The 26,300-nt window shown below is 40.5% G+C and overlaps 1 protein-coding gene and 1 long non-coding RNA gene across 5 annotated transcripts in view; one reads left to right on the forward strand and one right to left on the reverse strand.

Moving 5' to 3' along the window:
- The window catches only part of spsb4a (splA/ryanodine receptor domain and SOCS box containing 4a), a 64,348-nt gene extending 46,238 nt beyond the window's left edge, over positions 1-18,110 (forward strand). For all 4 annotated transcript variants that reach the window (XM_079650487.1, XM_079650485.1, XM_079650484.1 and 1 more), the window contains one exon: positions 16,830-18,110. In XM_079650487.1, coding sequence (XP_079506613.1) covers positions 16,830-16,957 — 128 coding nt within the window. In that variant the 3' untranslated portion in view covers positions 16,958-18,110. The remainder of the gene's footprint in view (positions 1-16,829) is intronic.
- Positions 18,111-20,800: 2,690 nt separating this feature from the next.
- LOC307020618 lies at positions 20,801-25,928 on the reverse strand. The gene is made up of 2 exons (XR_013802950.1): positions 25,586-25,928; positions 20,801-25,465 (listed from the first exon to the last, which is right to left on the reverse strand). It is a non-coding gene; the product is annotated as an uncharacterized lncRNA (long non-coding RNA).
- Between the last annotated feature and the right edge of the window lie 372 nt (positions 25,929-26,300).

Here is a 26,300-nt window from a genome sequence, read left to right on the forward strand (position 1 = left end):
TGTTTGGGAATGTACTGGCTGAGTTCACACAATGTCTCACATTCCTGATCCTTTTAGAAGCAAAACAAATACAATTTATGAAATCGTGCCATGAGAGGCTTCATACTGTAGTAACAAACCTGCATGGGAACTGAAAATGTGAGGAACAAATAATTCACCACATAGCCAAGTGCTAACCACTCAAACCACAAGGCTTTAAGAGAAATTATTTCCTTATGCAGATGTATAATTTATCATGAGATGGTGCTTGATGAACACTTTTTTAAGTCTGCATCACGTCATGAAATCATGTAAAAAATATTCCTACATTAAAGGAATGGTTTGACATTTTGGAAAGTACACTTATTCACTTTCAAGGCAGAGAGTTAGATGAGGATATTTGTACTAAAAACAGCGATTGAGACCATAGTTCTTTCAGCATAAATTGACCTAAGGCTGACCTTTGACCTCCATTAGGTGGCCATGGAGCCATCACTCCAGTTTTCTCTTCAGTGCTCTCCACCGCTGTCAGAGCTTGGATCCTATCCATCCTCCTCACTGCTCAGTCTCTCAAACCTTACTTTTGCTCTCTCCTCTCCATCTTCCCCTCTATTTATCTTTCTTCCCGCACATTCTTCCTTGTTCTCTTGCTCTTTCCCCAGGCTACCCTCCTGTTCTTCTTCTTCCGTCTCTAACCTGTGCTCTTGCTGTGGCTCCATGTTTATCTTCGTCTTGGCTGCCTTTTGTTGTCTCCTCACACTTCCCACATCCGTCTCTGCCTCCAGTAGAGCTCTCAGCTTCTGCTCCCTCCAGCTCCATTCCTCTTCCAGCCTTCAGTACATGTGAAGAGAAAAGAGCCGCCCTCTTGCAAAACATCCTCTACTTAACACATGCTCCTGCAATTCTTACTTTCTCCCTCATTTCTCTGTTCTTACTTTCTGCCTCCTTGCCATTTCTCTTTCACAAAATCCCCTACTGTGTCCTCTTACCTTGGCCTCCTGCTTCCTTCTCTCTTGCTGGTATCAGCCGTGTTGTTGTCATACACTTGGAATCGATAGCAACACTTTCCCATCAGCCTCAGCACAGTGGGACCTCCCGATGGGATGTTCTCCTCCACGCTGCGCCCTCTCTCCCTCAGCTACTCTTTACATGTGAACAACACCTTTGTATGCCTCCATTCTGCAGAGGTCAAGATCTCCATCCTCCTCTCATTCGCTCTCCTCTCTGGTTCAGTGAGATCCTGCAGAGAGATCAGCAGCAAAACAACAACAACAACAACAACACCTGCAGAGGAGAAAGCTCTCTCTGTAGTTCTGTTTTCTCTTCTTGGGGTACAAACTCCTCTGATAAACCCTAACCTTGTGCGTCCACTACCCTCACTGTGCTAGTCCCGCCTCCTCTGATTTAAAAAAACGTGCCCCGGCTAACAGAGTGTAAGTATATCTCTTTTCCTGTTCGTCTTGGACCAACTAGCAAAATGTTAAGTTTACGTGAGGCTGGTGGAAAGAGAAGCTTTTAATCTGCAGCTGACGGCTTGAACTTTCTTCCCAAAGATTTGTGAACATGGCATTTAGTTTCTTTCTGGATTGCTCATTATAGATTGATAAATCACTGAGGTCATGAAAGGCAAAGAAAAGCGTAGGAGGAAGAAGGGAATCTATTTCATTATCTTGTAGAGCTTTACTGCAACCTTACTGTAATATTCCTTTTCAAGAATGTTTTAAACGGGGTGTTCAGGATGTGATTCACTGCAGTTTTTACTAGCCAACTTGTGAGAAAACATTTGTTCCCAACATAAATCTGTCAGTGTATGACTGGAGGACTAGTCTTAGATCTGGAGCTGATGGCAGAGCTCTTAACAATTCACTGCCCCGATAGTTAAAGACCAGATCAAAATGCTTATTGGCAATATATTATACTTTTTCTGCATACAATTGTATCCAGCATTTGAGTAAACTTTCCAAAAATGTGTTTACCAAGTTTAAAAATAAACCAAGATCTCCCGGTCTAGCTTCACGTTTTCTTTGTTTGTGGAACTTTTCTAGAGGAACAGCTGTAACATCCCTCCAGTAATGGTTGAGAAACCCGGTTTATACGATGTGATACCGTCGTCTTTGAGTTTTCTTTTTCACTTACTTTAGGTGACTGATACAGAATTCATTTTTCAACGCAAACATTGAAGCGTCTTCAAGCTTGAATGCCTCAATGTATGATTGTTATGATTTAACAGTTTTGCTCTCGCACCTTCAGTAATGCTTTGACTGAACTGGACGCTTTACCGGTGTTAAGAGAGTTTGTGTGCACGTGCCTTCAGTACATTTATGGAAGATTACATTTTTGGTAAGTGTAATTTCAATATTTAGATTGATTGATTAATTGAATCAAAATACAATAACAAAGAAACATCAACCAATCAGTGTAGTCGTCAGATGTATTACCTAAAATACAGTGAAGTGATGAAGCAGCGTATCGTAAATACACCCATCATGTTTCTCTAATTGTCATAACCTCAACGCCTTAGATTCCTGGTTGTACACCGAAGCCTCGTACATGTTTACTTCCATTATAATTGTTTGTTGTGTTATAACAGCTTTCGTTCCAAGCGTTTGGCCTCTTATATTACACGGCTCAACGATCACAATCTGTGTGAACTTGCGGGTGTCCGTCTCTCTTTCATTACCAGTGCACTCATGCTTGTTATTCTGCCATCTAAATCTGAGCCTGCACCTCTCACAGATTATAGTTTACTATTAATGTGTTCAGCATGTGTGTGAATTGTTGGTTCTTTTTGAGCAGTTTTCATCTTTAATTGTAGGATCCGGTGTTTTTGGAGCCCTACATACAAGTTCTGGGTTCATCTGAGAAGTCTGTACACCCCGAGGGGACCACATTTAATTAGTGTTTTCTCTTCGAAGACTTCACTAGACAAAGTCAGACATGTCAGGATATATTAGCTTATGAAACGGCAATTTCGCTGCTCTTCAAGAAAAAAAAAAAAATTGCTAGTCCCTGAACTTTGCATAAGTGCAATACGCTGCAGTATGAGTGTAGCACATTGATGAAATGCTGTAAATTACATCTTTGTATTCCCCTGCCACTTAGTGATTTCCGATATTACTCAGACTGACTTTGGGCAATTTCCAGACAGCAGGTACGGACGTGTTGCGTTCAGTTGTACAGAAAGGAGGTGAGCATTAGTAGTAATGACACACACTGTAGGGTTGTATTTTAGTATAGAAGGAAGTGCATTTACCTCGTCCTGTAAATCAGTCTTGTATTAAACCATGGCGTACTCCACTGCAATGTTCGGTCTCTTACCTATAACCCGTCTTCAGTGTGTATGTGTGAATAAACGGATAAACACACAGGTTTTCTCACCTGAGAAAAGCCAGGGAGGGATCAGCCAGGTTTTGTTTTTCTTATACAGTAAGTGTGTGAGTGTGCTTTTCCCTCCTTAATTTGAACATTATCCACTGAGGACACAGCAGCAAAGTTTCCTCTCAATCTCACCTTTAGCCTTTCTCTCGTCCCTCTGTGTGTTTTCTTTGTTCGGCCCTCCGAACTTTACTCTTTCGATTCTACCTTCGATCCGTCTCGATTTCATCTGTTTCGTCTTAAGTCTATTTTTGTTCTTTTATCTGACACACAATACATTAAGTATTGTGCAGTACGCTTTCCTAATAGTCCATATAATGATGTTGCCTTGTCTAATGATGCTGCCTATTATGTCCACATGATGATCTAATAAGCAGAATGTATTTATAAATAGATTTAGTTTTGAACAGTTCGGTTGTCCTTGAAGCATTTTGGTTGCTATAAAATATAGATATTCTATCTTGTAAAGATAATTCATGTTCTTTACAGAAAAGATATGTCTGATAGGTGGCCAAATGCCAATGCTTGTGTTAACCGACGCTGTAAAGATATGGGCTGTGAAACCAAACATTTAGCTAAAAGACACCAACATGGTTTATTGTTAGATGCCGAGTTTGAAGGTTTTTATCTTCAAGTAAACACTTCCGCAGACAGAAATATGGATGAGTAAAGCTTAAAGCAATTATACATCCTTTTCATTTTCGTTTATGAAGGTTTGCCATTTGTTTTAATTAATTCTCGGTCGGATTAACCAGGTTACTCGTTTTGCTATTACATTTTTTGGGATATGCCACAGTGGATTAACATCAGCCGTTTCTCCACAGATTACACTCGGGGACTAATGATGGATAAGCATGTTTGAAAAACAGCATGCAAGCAAGACAAATTATTGAGTGTGCTCAGTCAATTACGCCAACATATTTCCTGTAATGATGATTTGTTATGACTAAGGTCCGCCTACCTGCAGTTGGTAACTGTCAAGGATATCTGAGGGTCAGACTGTGCTCTCCTTCCCATCACCCTCTGTCCTCTTTGTGTCCATCCTCCTCTCTCTCCTCTAATCTTTCTCTGCTTCATCTCTCTCTCCCTTCCTTTTTCCACATCTACTTCCCTCCTCCTGCTTCTCTTATCACTCTCGCCTCCCCTCCCAGAGGAGACAGTGGACAGTAGATTTACAGTAATGCAGGATGGTAGGGCTTTAAAAAGAAACTCTGTCGCAGCTTGTGTTACCACCAACTCCTCTCTGCTCTGCCCACAGTGTCCATCTTTCTGTGTGACACCTATGTGGCGGTAAGACATGACTCATACTGCAGGATCTGCTCAAACCATTCAAGCAACAAAGTAAACTTTTTACCAAATATGTCAAGATGGAGTTTGTTCACGGGGGAAAATCAGAAAAATGTGTTTTAGTACAAAAGTGCAAATCCTCCATGAATGTAGCAACGTTACTGCATTAGTTCTGCACAACATGCTGCTTGAGTGTGTTGTTAAATGTGATTGTGCTGGAAATTGTTTGACAAAGCGCATGGGAGGAGGCTACAGGACTCCTCCTGAGGTACATTAAATACGGATAACGCCAACTTCCCTCGGTGGCTCCGAAGGGCGATGGAGTTTTTGTAGATGAGCGTCTTGTGTGTTTGAGGACGCTGTGCTCAAAGAGTAAAGCTGCACCTCCTGCTAATCCTTACCTTTGTTGTGTTGTATCAAGTGAGATGTGTTTTTTATTTTCAGTTTTCTTTCTTTGTTAGGAACGTTTTTCAAGACTGCTGTTTCTGTTGAGAAGTGAATGAGACATTATTGAGCTGTTTTTACAGTCCTCTCAGTAGATCTGATTTTCAGCCTTCACATGTGTTGCACTGCATTGTGTTGTTTTTATAAACTGTATATATAAAGATTGTTTTACATGTAGTATTATAAAGTACAGTAAGGGACATTGACGTAGTTGGTCACCGGTCTTCATGCAGTGTAGTAAAGCTGTAAAAGTAAAATACATATGGTTTAAATTGTCTCATTGCACAGTGTACTTCTGGTCTACCAGTGTTTCCATTTTGATTTGGCATTTTTTTCAGAGCTCAGTCTTTGTATTGCTTCTCACATTTGGAGTTGGTGTAATGAGGAAGCAAGATTTAGCTAAGTGTCCTCACTTTTTAAGCCAAGATGACAATTAAAGCCGAATTCTTATCAGATAATTGTTGAAGTGGCTACCTAATTAGCTAACTTTGGTGTCTGTTGAAAAGTATTTGTATTCATGTCAAGCAAAGGCCTTCAAGGACTGCCAGAGACGTGTTTCCAACTGAGGATCATAAAAGTCAAAGCTGCTCGAATGTCTACTTCAGTTGTTTTGCTGATTTACTGAATGTATGTAGGAACACGGTACGCTCCCTAGAAAATCCTTAAAAGCAGCCTTAAAGTGCTCTAGTATGGAAACTGTCAGCGTAGAATATGCAGTCACAATGGTTTCTATTTTTGTTTCTTTAATTGATTGATTTTCTTTACAGTGTGTCAGTTGGAAAGCAAATGCAAAATGTTGAATACAGTAGGAAGTTATGCAAAATTGTTTTGACAACAATTTGATACTTGCTGTTGATAAAAAAGCCGTTAAGAATAAATTCATTGACCTGTGACCGTTATACGCAACATAATATATTACCATTAACACAATCATCAGCATTTATATAAACTAAAAAAAAAAAAAAAGCAAATCAATCATAATTTGACACTGTTATTAATGGGCTCTTCCAGCCAATTAAACAGCAATATGTGCTGGACAGATATGGATATACGAATTTAAAAAACAAAGGCGTTTCATAACGATGATGATACTTATCAATGTTTTTAATGATCACGGTCATTAGTCATTGAATCAATATATGGATGGATTGCCCACCCCGGGCTCAAACACAGGAAAACATGAACATACTGAGATTTGACTCTAAATATCTTATTTGAACATCTGCTTTGCAGCTGGAAACATTTTTGTCCATTTGCCTGCCATGATGTAATGCATAGGATCACTTCTCTGCTGTCAGACAGAGATCCTAGAAGTCCACTACAGCCGGATATCATTTTACATGTTTAAAGTAGTTCGAGCCACACAGACACATTTCACTTTGTACAAAGAAGGATTGAATAGCGCACGTGACTCTGTCTGGTGCATTTGCCCTTGAAGCCTCGGTTGATGCATAGCTGGGTTCTGGTGTTTGTTTACTTAACACCATTTGAGTTTTTCTCCAATCTTTATTGATTTTTGAGACGTTTGTGTTTTTCGCTTTGATTTACTATATCTGTGACCTTGCATATTCATGTGCTTTGTTTTTCTACGTGTCAAGATGTTGTGGATTTCCGTTGTGTAAATCTAAGGCCTTTCATGTGTTTCATGTTTAAAGCAAAGCCCATTGCAATAGGTCAAGAGTCTAGTGTCGGATTAGGAAAGAAAAAGCTCAATGTCACGTTATTGATCCGTTGGTTGTTGTAGCCTGTAACTGATTACTCTGTGTATATGTACACAGCGCTGGGGTTGTACATTACTCCAGATTTTACCACCATTGTTGTGTTGAAGCCCATTAATTACAGTTTTGTACATTTTCGTATTATATTGACTTTAATTAAAGGATTAAAGGATTACATGCTCCTCTAAATTCTTCAACCTCTCGGGCTTAGAAGCTTTCAACAGCTACCGGATTACGATCAAAACTGCATTGTCATCAGGCTAAACACACCTGTTTTCTGTCTCCTGTTGACATTTCTAGGATAATGCAGCTTTCAGCCAGCAGTGATGATCAAACACTCTGACCTTGGAGAGTAAAAAAAGAGGGAAAACAAGATAAAAGAATAGTGTGAAAGAAGGGCCCGGATAAAAAAAAGCCATGAGGAGTAGAGAAGAAAGCAAGCAGGCAGAGGAACAGCAGAGGTGTTTTATTACCAATGAGATGGAGCTGTGGCAAAAGAGGGAGGAAGACTAGAGAGAGGATCAGGTATTCGTAAGCTTTTCATCAATTTGCAACGTGTGAGTTAGTCGTTCCACAACTCAGGATTTTCTTTAAGGCAGAGGTGGAAAATAACTAAGTATATTAACTCGGATGTATTGTGCTTTAGTACAATTTAGAGGTTCTTATACTTGAGTATTTCAGATTTCCTGTTCCTTTTTACTTCTAATACTGTATACTACCATTCAGACATCATGTTGGACCCTTAAACTCTACTTCATTGATTTGACCAAACAAATGATGATATGTTATTATAAGTGAAGCTACCCAGGAGTGTATAAAGTAATTACAATGAGCTCAACATTGACCAGCTGCAACATTAAAGTAATGAACAAGTTGATGCATCAATATCTATAATCCAGTGATATCATCTTAAAGAATTACTTTGACTTTAATTCGATTTTGACTATTATACTTTTGTACTTTTACTTCAGTATCATTTTAAGAGTATTTCTGGAATGTGATATAAGTAATTTTACTGAACTAAAATACTAGTACGTCTTCCATAACTGCTATGAAGTGAATTCAAACCTAACGATGAGCATAATAATCCTATTTTGATTTCAGTTTGCCTTTTTTAAAGGGTTTCATCTTCCTCTCATTTGTCTGTGTTTTTTTCCTTGGAACTCACTCATCATTTGTCAGGCTTTATTTAGCTCCCGCCCCTCCCCCCAGGTCACTCTTACATCCATCATAAACGTGATGCTGTGGTTGCCATTTCACCCTCTCTCCCATTATCATTGTCTACAGACAGTAAACCCTGCCCTGTGCTGTGGGGGCTGCATCTCATTACAGGCGTCATGTCACACTGCGTGCCCCTGTTACTTCTTGTTCCCGTCGCAACAGACCCCGGGTCACCATTCATATCCATATCAAAAGTCTCATCAGGGAAGACGTTTTTCACTACAGCTGGGACGCCTTTACACATCCAGTAGCACTCATCAGTAAAACCTAATAACAAAATTCATAGAGGTCTGCCACCTTCATATAAATCCATCCCAGCAGTTTGTGAGGAAAACAACAAGATGCTAACAGGATTCACTTTGAGTCCCAGGGCTGTCGACGTGTGAGAAGCAAAGAGGAACTTCACATGGCTCTTCATCGACTTTTTAATTTTCTTTCCTGCAGTAATGGGCCAGCTTTCCCACAGGGGTCGTTCAGCATTCATCTCACTGTTTAACTAACACATTTTAATTCAGCCCTGAAGGGTTGCGCTCTTTAAAAACAATGTTATCTGTCCTAAGAAAACTGTTAGTTCAATGGGAGTGTCACTAACAAAATCATCCTCTGTATGTCCTATAAATAAACAGATAAACATTCACAGTGATGATGTAACTAAGTCCTGCAGCATTTTCAAGCGTTTACTTGTTAATGCAGTGGATGTGTAATGATGCAGCCGGGGAAATGACCTGCTGCTGATCGTCCTCCTCAGGTTCTCTCCTCATTAGCGCTCTTTTAGGAGATGCTGATAGGATAAGACGTGATGGAAAATGTGTCATTAAGAACAGATCTCATCGTTAGTGCGCTGAGTATCGCAAAAGTAGTTATAAAGCCCAGTTAATTACTTGTATAACACAAAACAAGGTCGTTACATACATCTGGATGGCAGCAGATGATTCATTTTGAGCTTCACCATTTGTAGTAGAGAAATAAGCAGCTTCTCGATTGCCTAGATTTACAAAATGAACAGCCTTGTTTAAAATATGCCATAAGCTTTTCCATTGCTTTTAGAAGTATGTTACCCACACTTAGACATCTTAGTGTCTAATAAAAAAGCTATATAGAAGCAATTATAATAATACATTGGGTAATCACTATGACTCATTATTTATAGTAGACTATAGATATAGGCATTCCTGAGATTATTTGACACAAAAAGCAGTGTGTTTTTGATGATTTCACATTGAGAAAACTACAGAGGTTTTCTTCAGTCTTATTTTCACTTGTCTTATTTCAAGCTAAGTGTGTTTTCTCAGAGGGAAAGAGCCAGAATAGCATAGAGGGTTGACAGTGTCTCCTTCCTCTCAGTAACCACAGTGTTGCTGAAATTGTCTCTGCATAACTGAGCACTAAAGAGCATGCTCAAATTAATTGGGTCTAGTACAAAATTGCTCCCCTTGTTACTGTAGCTACATGCACACATCCCGCACACACTGCTCACTCACCAAGACTCCAAATGAGTTTCATCCACGATAATCTCAAATTGACATTTTCATATACCTACTATGTGGTTTAAGTTGACTCTGGAAGTCAACAGAACAAATTAGCATTTTTCTTTAGTTTGTTAGCCCAGTGTGCCTGTATAAGAATATGTGTATCACACATAATGTTGTTGTTGGTCTTTCAACACCATGTTGTTGGTGTCAGTGAACACTTCCTGTCTCTCTGGTCAGGATCCAGGGTGGCATTAATGCAGGCTGAGCCTCCCCATTTATTCCTGTTGGCTCTATATATAGAGCTGTTAATGAGTCTGCTCTGATGTTCACCAGCATTCACTACATACACGTTTACAAGCCATTATGAGCTTCTCTTTTTATGTCATTTTCTATATGTTCATACATACAGCCAAAACAATTTCTATATGTTCATACATACAGCCAAAACAATGAGTCTATTAATTGATCGGCCAATCACCGGACAATTGAAGTTGAATCCCTTATCTGTACCTCACTGTATCCTCATTTGATGCCACAAGCCTACTGAGGCCTTCATCTGCCGTGTCTCCTGTTAATGTGACGAGAGCAGCTATCACAATGGCAGCGTAATTGAGAGTCAAACAGAGGCCAAACGGAAAAATCAACACTGTCATCCCGGTCATCTGTAAGCAGGTGAAGAACTGGTTTCTAGGAGCGTGGATGAGCATTAATGTGACATTGCAAGGACACTTCTGTAAAGCTGAACAGAAGGTGTGTGTGTGTGTGTGTGTGTGTGTGTGTGTGTGTGTGTGTGTGTGTGTGTGTGTGTGTGTGTGTGTGTGTGTGTGTGTGTGTGTGTGTGTGTGTGTGTGTGTGTGTGTGTGTGTGTGTGTGTGTGTGTGTGTGTGTGTGTGTGTGTGTGTGTGTGTGTGTGTGTGTGTGTGTGTGTGTGTGTGTGTGTGTGTGTGTGTGTGTGTGTGGGGGTGTGTGTGTGTGTGTGTGTGTGTGTGTGTGTGTGTGGGGGTGTGTGTGTGTGTGTGTGTTGGTTTAACCTTGAACAAATACAAACACACACAGCGGTGCAACCACAGAAGCAGGTGGCGGAGGATGTTCAGATTTACAACGGGTGATGGGAGTGTGTGTGTGTTTTCCTAAACAAGCAGCAGGGAGAGACACACTAGCTGTGTTCCTGTCATTTAGGTTCCTCACAAAGCACTTCACACCTCCAAAACAAGACACGTTCCACTAATTACAGCCTGTTACAAGGCAAACATTATCTCAAAGGGGATCTCCACTGAGGAGAGTCCTTTTTCAGCAACGTCACACGTTCAGTGATTTGAGATGTTCTTCTACACTTCAAATCTTTATTTTTAATAGTTTTTCAGTCTATCTCTCTCCATCTGAATGAGTTGTTCTAAAGGTGGGAAATATGTTTGCAACAGCTGACTCCATATTCATTTTTGGATGCTCATGGACCTACTTCTTAGTGTACTTTTAGCATTTGTATTAAAGGTCCCCTATTATACTGTTTTTCATTATTTTATTATAGGTCTCAGATATATACAAAACATGTCTCTGAAGTGTTTGGCTCCAAATACCAAACACATTATTATAGCATCCCATACTCCCCTCTGTTTCAGCCCTGTTTCAAAAGTACTGATTCTCTGTCTGTTACTTTAGATGAAAATAAGGAGCCCCTCCCCACGCCCCTCTGAGAGATATTTGGTTAAAAAGAACACAACGGCGCTCTAGGAGGAGATTCAGGTGATAAGGTGTGGGGGGGGGGGGTTTACCTTGGTTGGTGATTGGCTAATGGTTACACAACCCAAAACATCGTTATGACATCATAAAGTGGCCAAAATCTGATCAGCTCATTTTCAGACAGGTTTTTATATAAATGGATCAGGAGAAAAAGAGAGTGAATCTTTGTTCCTGAAACTTTCAGAATCTCTTTACACAGAGGGGACACATGTTGATTTATAAAAGACAGGATAGGTGACCTTTAAAGGTGTTGCCTGTATGGTTCAGTTCAGTGAGTCATGTGTGTGTACAGCATGCGTCAGACTGCGAGTGTTGAAAGGAGGGGTGAGCGGGATGTGTTTTGGATTATGGAGTTCAGTTCCGTAACGTGTCCTTGTCCTCCCTCCCACTCTGCTGTGTAATACGGCCAGACGTGGTCATTACTATTAATTGAAAAAGATGATACTGTAAAATCAATTTGGAGGAAGCTATAAGCCAAGCTGATAAAACTGGATCAGGGGAGAAGGACAAAGAGAAGATACGTTGCATTAAATAAACAAGATTATGTTTGTATTTGTTTATTGTTTCTTTAACCCTTTCATGCATGAATTATGAAAGCTTCACTCAGGATTTTTTTACCAAGTGTTTTTATTGCTCTTGGGGCATGACAAACAAGATTTTAACTTTAGTTTTTCTTTTATCTAGTTTTTTCAAATTTAGAAAATAAAAGTTGTATATGTCCATTCAGGTGGACAGTATGCGTTGAAGTCTAAACTGAAAACTGGTACATTTGGAAAAAATGATAAATAAAGATGTGCAAACTTAAAATTACATTATACTATTTACATATATATACAAGGGTGTAACTTTGGTTTGAGAAGTGGGGGGACACAAAACAGGGGGTCCTCCGCATTGAATCATTGTTCTCGATTTAATTCCATTTCCTGCCTTTCTACAAATATATATTAGGGACTATGGTGTTAACTAATCCAAGAAAAATGTGTAGTGTGTATAATGAGTGTGCAAACTTATCTATCCATGAACCTGTTTTATTTGTGATGACCTCACCTCCTATAGGGGGGTCCAGGGGCATGCAACCCCGGTAAGATTTGCTTCTTTAAATTGAAGTTAAAGGCATCAATCTGGTGCACAAATTAAGAGATTTATGGATACAGCTCTCTGAACACTCATATGAAACAGAACTGTATATATTTCAATACTCCAAAAACCATTAGAATATGCTCACAACCAATAACACATCATTGATATACTCCTCTCTCCTATCTTTATCTTACCTAGTCTGCATTCTTTCTTTTTATTTATGCATATTTTACTCATCACTTCCCTTTCAAACTGTGTTTTGAATTTTTTACTGACATTGGAATTACTTTTTTACTTATTTTGAACAACTATATTAAATAGATGGAAATATTTGTTTAGACCAAACCATTTGAGACCCACTGAGAAAACTTAGACTAAAGTTTACAATATAATCACTCAGCGAGTCCTTTACCTCCCTGAGCTGATGTTATCTCAGCCTCTCAGTCCGACAGGAGAGGACTCTCCCTCTCCTTATTGTTGAAACAGCTTTATAATCTAATCTCCGAGCTAGCACCAGATGCTAACAACAACCCCCGTAACTCTCTCTCTCTCTGTCTCTCTCTGTCTCTCTCTGTCTCTCTCTCTCCCTGTCTTTCCCTGTCTCTCTCTCTCTCTCTCTCACACAAAATGCGCTCCTGCCACACACACACACACACACACAGACGCTCCTCCGTGACGATGACCAATTGCGTAATTTAAAAAAAAAAAAAAATTAAAAAGTGGGGGGGACACAAATGGGATTTTGAAAAGTGGGGGGGACATGTCCCCCCTGTCCCCAGTGGAAATTACGCCCATGTGTGTGTATATATATATATATATATATATATATATATATATATATATATATATATATATATATATATATATATATATATATATATATATTATATATATTTACTTGAGTGTATATATTTAAGGCCCAAAAAGATATTGCAAATGAAGTATTTTCAAGAAGAACAGTAGCAGTAACAGCAGGCCCGGTTCTACGGGGGTGCATAAGGGTGCATTCCACCCTCGGTTGAGTCGTAATGCACCCTCATTTGAAAAATGAAAAGTGAAAAAAATAAATTACATATATAATAATTGTAATACTAATAATAATAAGAAGAATATAGTTGAAATAAAATACATTGTAATTGTGGTTAAATAACATTGCCTGCTGCATTTATTTGGTCAATTTAAACGGTAGGTAACGTTATTATGTCAGGTGCGGATGACCTGTGCCGCTACACGTTCGTCATCTACAAGGTGCTTACACAGCAGTCAATGATGGACATCAGAAAATGGTTAAAACAACCAGCCCTTATCGCCAGCAGTAACACTGCATCTACTGCAGGTAATAACAGTTCAGATCATGGGACATTAAGTTACCCGCGGCCACTGTCGTGGACACTAACGCCCGCCTCGCCAGCTTTGCCCGCCTCGTCCACGGAGGCGGAGAAGCCGCAGCCGTCTTCGTTGCCCCAAACACCGCCACCCCTTGGCGGCCCGTAAGTGCCAGAGGACCTCGGCAAAACAGAGGTATATTTAAAAAAGTACCCAACTCGCCTGTACAGTGGGGTAAGGCGCTCATTTTGCAGCACAAAACAGAGATTGGCTGGAATATTCATGTACAAAAGATGCCATCTTCTGCTATGCATGTAGACATTTCGGTTCAAGTAAGTCAGATGCCTTCACCACAACTGGCTACTACAACTGGTGCCATGCTCTTGTACGTGATAAGGGACTGGGAAGGCATGAATCCAGCAAAGAGCACATAGATCCATAGATCTCTTCATCTCGCTCTCAAAGTGCACCAGATTGTTTTTTAAATATTGAAGTTAAAAACATCAATCTTCCTGGGGGAGCATGCCCCCGGACCCCCCTAGAGGAGGTGAGGACCCTCCTAGAGGAGATGAGGACCCCCCTAAAGGGTGTTAGGTCCACTCTCCACTTATAAAAATAGCACTTTACCGCTGCACCCTCTCTAATCTCAGATGCACCCCGAGTCATTTTGTTCTGGAACCGGGCCTGGGTAACAGTATGAATTTTAGTTGAAATATAGTCAGTGATGCAAAACGTCCACTTTAGTGGACAGGCGAATAATCATGATTTCCTGCAAACATAAAATCAATACTTTGACAATTTATGAATTATATGATTCCTTAGTTGTTACTTGATGTCACCAAATGTTTTATACCTGCAGGGAGCACTTTCCATGAAAGGATTGGCAGGATATCGGCAGGTGACTTGGTCCATCTGGCTTTCTGTCGTTCACCTTGGTTTAGAGACATTTATCATCCACTTACTGACTTTCAACAGGATGATGCAATAGGGTTCTATGTAGTGGCTGATGGTGCAACTATGCCATCAAAACCCATGCATATACAACAAAACACCTTTTGAAAAGCTGTCAATGCGTGAAAGTGGGTTTGATGTCAGGAAAACTGGATTTCAGACTTTTCTCCATCAGATACAAAACACCATCACCTTCACCGAATCACCTGATACTTGGAGCATTTTCTACTACATTACCGCCATGTCTTCTTTATATTTGATTGTTACTGAGAGGCAGCCAAACAAGGCCTATCATCTAATTTTGTTGCCAGATAAAACTAAAAATGGAAAATTATATGAGAAAAAGCTCACAAGAACTTAGCCAGTTATATCAATTTACCTGGTAATAGAAATGATCGCCACAAAAGAATATGAAGATGCTATCTACATTTTTTTTTTAAATAATATAATACATCTTTATTTAGGGACTTCTGCGGTATAACCTGCGTCCAGATCAAAGCAAAGTAAACCTAACATCCAGGGGCGGCGGGTACTGTAGGCTAGGGAAGGCTAAGCCTTCCCAAATATTTGTGTCACTGCATCCTGGTAAAATAAAAATATAATGTATAATGTTTGTGTCTTTGACATTAGCGCTGCTATGCAGCCACCTGTGCCCTGTACGACACCAGTTCAACATACCCTGGATATGTTTGAGTTTTCTTAACTAACCCTAACAAACGAGATCTCGCTAAGCGTTCCTATGACGCTGGTTATCAACTCGATAAATCAAGCCAGGGTTTCTCTCTCCATCTGAGCGCACGTTCACGTGAAAGGGGCGGGGTTAGCTACATTTGACCAATCACAGGGACAAATGTACTGACAGCGCAGCGTCATACTTCATTAATAAAAAGTAAACTAATATTAGACAAATATGAACTTTAAACATCCATGATTTAAGCATATAATCCAGGATACAAGCCACATAGTTGCACCTGCAAGGAGAATACAGAACAACTGCATGGTTACAAAAGTAAACTGTGTTTGAAAGCGTACGACAGTTTTATGATACTGCCCCATCTAAGACACGAGGGGATCTGACTTTAATTACATTAGAGTTGAGTGTTTCGTCAACTTAATGTGTTGCTTAAAATAATATGTCTGCATACAGTATATGTGACAATGCAACTAAGTGTTGCACGGCCAGATACGGCTCGAGAAGCTGACTCAGATAAGGAAATATTATATGATCGATGATCTGATTGATGATGTGATATCAGTCAGTGTGATATGATAGATAAGTGCGACACGTCGGCGTCTTCTCTGCATACGGCAGTTTAAACTGTATTTCCTTTATCCTGTAATATGACTTGATAGATTTAAACTCCACACACTGAGCTCTGATCAGTCAGCAGGCGGTGCTTTGACTGAGTTGATCTCTTTTCTATAGAGGCCGGAGGCAGGCAGCGTCAGGTAAAAAAAAGTTATTTAGCCTTGCCAAACCTGAGCCACACGCGCCGCCTATGCTAACATCTATATCTGTGCCTAGATTAAATGACTAATGTGTTGGCTCACATTAACTCTAGAGGCAAATGATTATGATTTTTTGAAGTTTGTGAGTTTTGCAGATTGGCATTAAGACACATCTTATGACTATGGACAATTAAAAACACAACAGCATCACGATGCAGACATGCAGCACCATTCCTCCTCCTCCTCCTCCTCATCCTCCTCCTCCTCTCCTCTGTGTGTCCTGCAGTCAGACTCCTTTGTCTGTTTCCTCCTTCACCCCGGTGGGAGGAGGAAGGTCACAGACGAGACTGGCCAGCAGCTCACAGATATACATGGCACTCTTATTACAAGTTTCATTTTTTAAATGTTGACTATATTATCCCCTTTTTTTAACAGTTAAACTGTTTACCTATCAAACGTTTTCAGCTGGAGAGAAAGTCGGTCTGACAGATGGTGTTTAAAATTAACTTAATGTAATGTATAATATATGCTAGCCAAACAGGTGTCATTGTATGTGTATGAGGAGGAGGTTTAAATATTTAAAGGTGTGCGTCACCACTCTCTATTTCTGTAATTCATGCATTTATAACAAATATTAAGGTGTGTAATGCATGTATGAAAGATCAAGGCATAAGCACAAACATCAACAAATCAAATCAATCTCAAATCACACGTTACACAAGTCATTTTCACATATCCGTTGTTATTGTTTTGTCTAATCTCTCTCTCTCTCTGTCCCCCTCCTCAGCCGAGCCCCTCCCTCTGATGGACCTGTGTCGGCGTGCGGCCCGCATGGCGCTGGGTCGGGAGCGGCTTCAGGAGATCGAGGGCCTCCCTCTGCCCCAGTCCCTGAAAAATTACCTCCAATACCAGTGACTGACACCAGCAGAGCCAACTGGGAGTACAAGGACACAAACCAGACCTCCAGAAAGATGGATGCATTAACGAAATGAATGAATGAAAGGATGATGGATGGAAGCATGTCCACACTGAGAGCGCCATAGCTCCACAACAGATGGGTGTATTAAAGGATGGAGAGAAGGAAAGATGGTGGGAGAACTGAAAGAGGATGTCCAGGCTTTCAAACAAAGACAGCACCAGCTTCTCTTGGATTTCAAGCTGCTTTTTCATTTGTTTTTTGACTTGAAATAAATTATTGATGATGGTATCCCATCAGCGGCTCACTCATCCAGAAAGGAAACCCATGGTGTGGGGAAGAGGCGACAGTGTCCAGATGAACACTGCCACCTAGTGATGAGAAGGAACACTGCGCAGAGAAAGCACACTAATCCTATCCTGGAGGCCTTTCTGACTACAGTCAGTGACCATATCATTGCTGTTGACTCTGTATTCTCCTCTGGCGAAGGTGACAGGATGCCAAGAGGATTTTAGCACTAATGTTGTTTTTATCTGATTGACTCTGGGCCTGACTAAAAGCTCACTACGCATACAGAATAGACAAAAAACATGGCTGCAAGGGGGATGCAAAATGAAACGGGCATATTGATTTTCTCTCCTGGCTTTATGCAGACATTTTGTACGGGAGTGAAGCCCTTTTCAGACATGGTGGTTATAGTGTGTTAATTAATGGAAATATTCACCATGCTCAGTATTTAGCACCAGGTGAACGAGAAGTAGTGATGGAGTTGAAAAGTCATGATGTTAATGATGAATAGTGGGTCAGAAATGATTTTAAAATGTGTTCAAATCTTGATTAATGTGCATAGTCAGTGTGAGAAGCTAACACCCGTTCCAACTTATTAATTTCACATTGTATTAGTTTATTTTATTCTGCTGCTTTTTTATACTATAATGTCCTAATACAGAATGACAAGTCATAGGGACTCTCGTGCCTGTATGCTGTATTTGAACACTTTATATACAGGATATTTATCATTTCGTCCATGCAGTTAGCCTGAATGTTACTTGAAAAAAGATTGGCGGTGTGTTGGTTTTAATGTTTTTTATTTTTATTTCTACCTCTTTTGCCCCATGCTGCATGGGGAAATAAAATCATTTTAAGCATCAATCTGAAATGACTACAGTTTCCTCAACGTAAAATTGCTCATTTACAGTGTTTCAGTATCTTTTCATAGAATATGTTTAATTACGTGTTACTTTTCTCAGTGCTCTTAAAGCTAAATATTCATAAATAAATAGAAAAACATCAGTCATAAACGAACACAAAAAACTCATCCTATTCACAAATCTCTAATGATTAATAACTAACCTTTTTAAACTTCGAATAGGAAACTGAGTTCTTGTTGGATCACATTGATCATAGCGCGAAGCTTAAAGAGCAAATACTCTTTAGGCCTCTATAGAGGAACCGAGACATACATTTAATCATTTTGTGCTGCCGTGGCATTGTGATATTGTGATGATATCCAGTTCAAACCAGCTTGGTCTGGGAAGTGTTATGGAACATTCGATAGGTCCAAATGACTTTAACGTAACGAGCTGCGTGTCTGAAAGGGGCTTATTCACATGTAAAAACTGCTAAAGTTGAATGTGTTAGTGGTACAGAGAACCATTCCTTCTCACAGGACACTAAATCATGAATTATGATGTCCTTCAGGACCAAAAGTACTCATGTTAAGCCGTGGAGTGTGTTGGTGGAGAGATTCGCCTCACCTGTTGTTGTAGCACCCTGCTGTAGCTCACTGGTGCCAGGCACCACTGTCTTAACAAACAAACAGGACCAGAGAAGATCTACTCTCACTGAATCTATAATAGTAAAGGCTGGAGCAGAATGTAGGAACATTACTGCTCTCACACACACACACATACACACACACACACACACACGCACACAGACACACAGACACACAGACACACAGACAAACACCACAAATCATGTTTTTTTCCCCTATAAAAGGCTTGAGTCACTTTCTTTTAAACTTCTGAGTTTGTATTCAACACTATAATTATTAATTTTATTGAGTTTTGAGTCTGATGATGGCAACAGTTTTATGTTTGTTCTTTTAATGGAGGTTGATGGTTACATTCAGGTAATTTAATACAAATATGCTGTTGATGAAGGGAGGCAGAAATCAAAAGTTGTTTCTTCAATGCTGCTTTTCATTATTATTATTAATATTATTATTTTTATTTGGGATGGCGGTGGTCTCACCTTCTGTTTTCATCGGCTACGATGGGGAGGAAGGGGACAGTTGAGTTGTAGTGGAATGTATGGACGGATGGTGCGGTTGAGATGTCAAAAGATATGAAATGTGAATAAAAGCCAAGTGAATTTGAAAAAGGTATTTCTTGTGTTTCCTTCTCTTGATTATTTCTTACCCGAAAGCTCATGGTTGATACATTTTAGGAATGGTTGAAGTAATCAAATTACATCTGACACTGACTAAAACAGATCTGCAGTCAGATTCAAACGTTGCTTCACTGGCGCTGACACATCTCCAGCTCCGTTGATTGTGTCTGAGGGAGCGTTTAATCTACAGAGGGAGGCATTCTCAGGGAAATGGGTTCTCCCAGTAGTCAAATGTGCTGTTTCCACATCAGAAAGTACACCGTTAATGCACTGCTCATCAGCTCAGGCAGCTGTAAATAGTTCACACTCTCACACTCGGCCAAAGAGATATCGACATGCTCACAGTGTGAAATGAAAACTGCAGGGCACAACAGAACAGAGAGACCAAACAGACCTTAGTGAGGCTGGATTTGGATTCTTTCTACTGTGCGATGTGGGAACGAAGTAATGTGAGAAGTGTGGCCTCCTACAAAGCCATATTGGTGGGTTAGCAACGTCTGTTGACCCTAAAGCCTACAGAGTTTTCTGAATTAGCGAACATCAAAACAAGAATCCTCTAGCGCAGGGTTGTCCACACTTTTTTCACCGAGGGCCACATATAGAAAAATATACGAAGGGCTGGGTCACTCCCTAGAGGGTTATTGCGTCATACGTTCAGTTATAAGTTGGAAAAATCTATTCAATGTAGGCAACTCTTGATACTTGAAAATGTTGTTAGAAAAAAACTGCCTACATCCCAGCTCTCCATAGGGTTTCATTTATCTTGTTAGCCTAGGAGCCTCAGATTGCTCATCATCCTAAGAGGAAATAGAAAGGGTTTAAAATTGGGCTTATTAACACATGAATAATGTGTAATATATTTGAACATATATATTTAAATAGTACAATATAAGACAAGCAGAAGTTTATAATACTTAAGTCATTATACTTTTTGAATTTGCTGAGGGACGCATTTGGCCCCCGGGCCGTAGTTTGGATACCCAGTGTCTCATCCGAGGGTAGCATTGATGATTTCTATGAGACACTATATACTGTGTCTTTTTCCACATATGCCTTCTATACTTTTACAATTTTTCATATTTTTCGAGATACTATACAATCAAAGAGTTAACTAGAAGGAATGAACATGAGACATGAGAAGGGAGGGTCCTGTAAGCAGCTGCACACCTCTGTGTACTATACTATACTTTGACTTTTTTGTATATTTCTCAACGTCCCATACAATGCTGATTTTCAACAAATCAATATCAATAAAAAAATTCTGACATAAGAGTTATCTTTTTCATTTTATGCAACATACTATACAAAGTATTTTCTACAAATTTCTTTACATACTTTCATGACTTTTTTTTCCACAATCTATGCTATCCCTTTCTGCTTCGTTCTTTTTGACATACTATTTATTTTTATAAAAGAATACATACTATACTATGACGTTTTTGAACACATTTTGAACATACTTGTTTTACTACATGCATTATCATTACCTTTTTTTTTTTTTTTTTCAAAATCTTTTTATTGGCTTTTTGACAGACATCACAGTTGCAATACATTAGGTACACACGTAGAGAAGATGGTCTGTATGAAGACTAAATAGTTACCCCACCCTCACCCCTATGGGCTATGATCACATTATAAACAAGACATCAATCAAAAAGTTACAAAACACCAACATAAAAAAAATAAAAAAAATAAAAGGGGATAAAAATGACATGAAATACAAAGACCAATAACTGAAAATTACATAAAAATACAGATGCTTCTTCATGTTTTTAGTCAGTAAAAATAAATACCAGGAAAATAATGGTACTGCAAGTTACATGAGGAAACAGAGAAGACAAACAAAGCAATGGTCGAGATATTAGGGAGATAAGGAAAGGGGGAAGTGAAGGTCTCTTTCTCTCTCCTCCTCCTCCTCCTCTCTCCCCCCCCCCCCCCCCCCCCCCCACCGGGTTCATTCACAACTCATCAGCATCAGGGTTGATTGTCAGGTCATTGATTAGCAGTAGTAAGGGAGTCCAGGTCTTATGAAAGAGTGTCAGGGATCCTTGAAGTGAAAATCGTATCTCATGTGTGGGCGGGGAAACGTGCTTCCACTTCAGAAGAATGGAACGCCTGGCCAGCAGGGTTGTGAAGGCGATGACCCGCTGGGTCGTGGTGGGAATGTTCTGTGTCGGGGGGATGCCGAACAAGGCAGTTAGAGGGTTAAGGGGTATGGGTGTGTTAAGGGCCTGTTCAAGGGTTTTGAAAATACTAGACCAGAATGCATTCAGGCTGGGGCATGACCAAAACATATGCGTGTGATTGGCAGGAGATTGCTTGCATCTGTTACAGGCATCGCTTCTAAGAGGAAATATTTTGGCTAGTTTAGCATTGGTAAAGTGAGCCCTGTGGAGCACCTTACACTGCATTAGACCGTGCCTAGCACAGATAGATGAGGTTTGCACCAAACGAAGAATGTCCCTCCACTTACTGTCAGATATGTCTACACCCAACTCACCCTCCCATGACTCTTTTACAGATGTAGTAGAGCAGGGGTGTCAAACTCATTTTCACCGAGGGCCACATCAGCATAATCGTTGCCCTCAAAGGGCCAGATGTAACTTATAAATGTAACTAAATGCAATGTAACTAAATGCAATGTAAAATAAATGTAACTACTCCTTAATGTTAAATAACTCTGAATTTATTACTTATTCAAGTTACAAATATTACATATATATTTGCATAGATGTAAAAAATATGTTTGCTTGTTGCTCTGTTATTATAACATAAATCCTTTTAATTTGTCAGGTTATGAAACCCATATTACTCCATCAATCAACGATCAAACTATCCAAGTGAATAAAGAAAAATAACATCAAACACAAGTTATGACATTAACTTTGTTCAAAACTTGAAATAACAAATAACTGTAAAACCAACAATTGTGAGCTGCTAAGAACATGTGTGACAGATGTAGCATTTTACAAAAGCAAATGGCTGCACACAGCCTTGCAGGGGGCATACATCCAACTCATGAGAGATGGTTTGATTACAGTAAACATTTGTTTGCAGAAACACATAAAACCTGCAAACACTAAATACATTGCTACACATATAAAGTAGTATATGTAATTAGGGATGGGGCCGATCCGATCCAGTATCGGTATCGGGTTCCGATATCAACGTAATTCACGTATCGGAAATTTCCGATCCATACCCCTAGATTTCCGATCCACACATTATGCTGAAAAGATTCTCCGTGCACGGTTCTGGTATGTTGCTTTGCTACTGCAAGATGTGGAATGGATTTCCTAAACGGGGCCATCTCAGTGATCACAGTAGCCTAGGCACGCCCCCGTTCAAGAATTCCATGCCATAGTTTGCAACAAGCAAGCAGTCGAACGTTGAGCGGTTTGGTCTCTGGCCGGGTAATTAGTGCTAACTATTTTGTTGCTAACTATCAATATGTCTGCTGTATGGCAATACTTTTCTCTCGATTCACTGCAAAGCAATACAGCAACATGTAATGTTTGCAAAGCCGTTATATCCAGAGGTGGACGCTCCGTTGCGACATACAATACTACAAACCTAATAAAACACCTGCAGAAGCACCACCCTAAAGAGCACGATGAGTTCTTAGCCGTGAGGGGGCTGAAAGCACAGACTAGCCGTCAGGAGTCACTTCTACAGTCATTCGAAAGACAAGGTAAACTCTCACCAGACAACGTGAAAGCTAAAGAAATAACTGGGAAGGTACTGAACTTCATCGTACTCGATGACCAACCATTATCAGTGGTCGAAAATGAAGGTTTTCGCGGCCTGATGGAACATTTGCAGCCAAGATATAGTTTACCATCGAGGAGATATTTGTCAGAGACTGCGCTACCTGAACTTTACAACCGAGTGTCAACCAAGTTAGCCGACAAGTTAAAGGGAGTCCCAAATCTGAGCTTTACGACAGACATTTGGACGTCAGATGTCTGCCCAATGTCACTGATAAGTCTTACAGTGCACTGGATTGACCGCGAGACATACAGGCTTTGTAGTGCCGTGCTCCAAGTAAAGAAGTGCAGAGGCTCCCACAACCGTGCAACAATCGCAGCATCCATTACAGAAATGCTAAACAACTGGGGGATCCCACTGGAAAAGGTACATGCTATTCTGCGAGACAACGCGAGCAACATGAAGGCAGCAATGCAAGACATGTCCGTTTCTAACCTCGGCTGTTTCTCTCACTCACTGCAGCTCGTTGTGAATGAGGGTCTCATATCACAGCGCAGCGTTAGCGACGCCTTGGCAAACAGCCGAAAAATCGTAGCTCACTTTAAGCATTCACAACTTGCACAGTCTCGCCTGGAAGACCTGCAGCGTGAAATGCAAGCGGGAACAGCGACGAACCCTTCTCGCCTGGTTCAAGATGTGCAGACTAGATGGAATAGTTCCTATTACATGATCAAGAGCATCTTGAAAGAGAAACGACCCCTCTGTGCCTATGCTGCCGACCACAACTTACCAGCAACACTGTCAGCCAACGACTGGGCTTTGCTTGAAAAAACAGCGACTGTGCTGGAGCCCTTCGAGGAGTTAACCAGGAAAATCAGCTCGGCGACCTCCACTGCAGCCGAAGTAATTCCAGCCGTCACAGTTTTACAACGCCTGCTCGCAGAGAATACCAATACCGACAGCGGCATCAAAACAATGAAAAGTACGCTTCTCCAAGCTGTCAACCGGCGTTTCAGCGACATCGAAAGTGAGCCACTCTATGCTCTTGCCACTTTAGTGGACGCTCGATACAAGGACAGGTAAGGCATTTTTTGTTGCAATTTAATCAAAATGCTGCTGAATCAAGTGTTAACATATTCCTAACTTTAACGTGAATATTTCTTAATGATATTAACTTAATGTAAACTAAAAGTAATTGGATAATGGGGAAGTGTGTGTGTGTGTGTGTGTGTGTGTGTGTGTGTTTGTGTTTGTCTGCCTGCATGCCCAGCTGTATAACTTGTACTCAATGTTTCTTCTTCTGTGTGTGTGTGTGTGTCAGATTCTTTACAAGTGGAGAAGCTGCCAGGAGGGGGAAGGCTCTCCTGATTCAAGAGCTGGAGAAGATGGAGCAAGCACTCACTGATGATGCTGGGACAACGGTGGCTGAGCCAGCTAAGAAGATTGCTTGCATGGAAGCTGGGCCAAGCACTGGTGTTCCTCCAGGCAAAATGAAAAGCAGCTTCAGCAGTCTATATGACAAAATTTTGGAGGAGCATGATGAACCTGCAGGAGGTAGTGGTACCCAGACTGCGGTCACACAAATGCAGATGTTCTTAAAGGAACCAACTATAGGTGAGGCAGACAGCCCTTTTCAATACTGGGCAAACCACCATGCTCGGTTTCCCCTCATTGCTGCAGTTGCCACAAAGTTCCTGAGTGCCCCTTCAACCAGTGTGGAAAGTGAAAGACTTTTCAGCACAGCATCCAATATCGTGGATGAAAAGAGAAATCGCCTGACAGCAGAGCGGGCAGAAATGCTAATCTTCCTAAAAAAGAACCTGACAATGTTTAAGTGAAAGTGGTTGATCCTGGCCTCACTGTTATTTTATGTGTTATGTTATCTCAGATAGTGCTGCTGCACTTCATTTGTTTGTTTTGTTAAGACAATGTTTTACCCATTATGGGTTGCTGAGGTGAATAAATATTGAAGGCCAACTTGAAATCCTGCTTGCGTGTAGTTTGTTAACAGTAAAGATGATGATCATGTATGTCCTCATAAATGTAAGGGCTATTTTTTGGAGGTTTAGTAGGCTACAACTTCTACTTAAGTGCTTCCTGTGCCAGTATACTTTGGTCTATCATCAAGTGGCTGGTATAATTTGAAAGATCAAGACTGTTATCAGAGATATCGGAATAGCATCGGTAGATATCCAAATTTAGTTATCGGAATCGGATCGGAAGTGAAAATATGTGTATCGGTGCATCCCTATATGTAATAAACTCAAAATAACAAAATAAGGGTTGTCTCAGTCCACAACTATATTGGTCAAGTTTTTAGGTTAGTTTTTGATGAGGAGATGCTGCCTGTCCTTGAACACACCATGTGGATCCCCTCTCCACCATCCTCATCCATTGATCATGTTCTGTAAATAACAAACACAAAACAAAATGCAAACACAATCATTGCATTGCACATAGTTTAACTATTGTTCTTCTTGGTTGAATTGCATTTTATTATATATTAGGTTTTTTCAAATGCTTACCAATGTGTTTTCTGACCAGATGTCTGACACCGTTTTTCCGTGGCCAGTGAGTCAATGTCTGGTTTTAGGTCCTGTGCTGTAGCAATCCGTAGAACAGCGTGGAGGTTGTCGTCAGTGATGCGTGATCTGTGCTTGTTTTTGTTTAGATTCATTATTGAAAACATCTGTTCGCACAGATAGGTGCTCCCAAACATAGACAGAACACGGGCAGCATGAAGTCGAAGCTGTGGCATGAAAGCAGGGGGCAGTAGACGGTAAAAGTCCTGGATTGTAACATCCTGGAACTTTGCTCTCAGGCCACTATCGCTTTGAAGCTCTATTAACTCCATCTGAAGTTGTTAGGGTGCAGTGCACACGTTGGTGGTGAAAGGACTAGCAAAGATGGCAAATCCAGAGTGCTGTGCTCTGAAGTCAGAGAAGCGTCGATCAAACTCATTCATCAACAGGCTCAGTTTGGTAGCTAACTGAGCACATGAGAAAGTACCGGGACATGAGGCTGAGATGCTCTGAGAAACAGGAAAGTGGGCAAGATTGTCCTGTTTCACTTGGCACATCCATAGGTCAAGTTTACGCTGGAAAGCCGTGATCGTGTCGGACATCTGCGTGATGACTTGTTTGCGTCCCTGCAGCTTCTGATTCAGTTGGGCGAGATGTTCGGTTATGTCACACAACATAGCAAAGTCACACAGCCAGTTTGGATCTGACAGTTCAGACA

Source organism: Notothenia rossii (assembly GCF_949606895.1).
Source record: "Notothenia rossii genome assembly, chromosome: 9".
Lineage (NCBI taxonomy): Eukaryota > Metazoa > Chordata > Actinopteri > Perciformes > Nototheniidae > Notothenia > Notothenia rossii.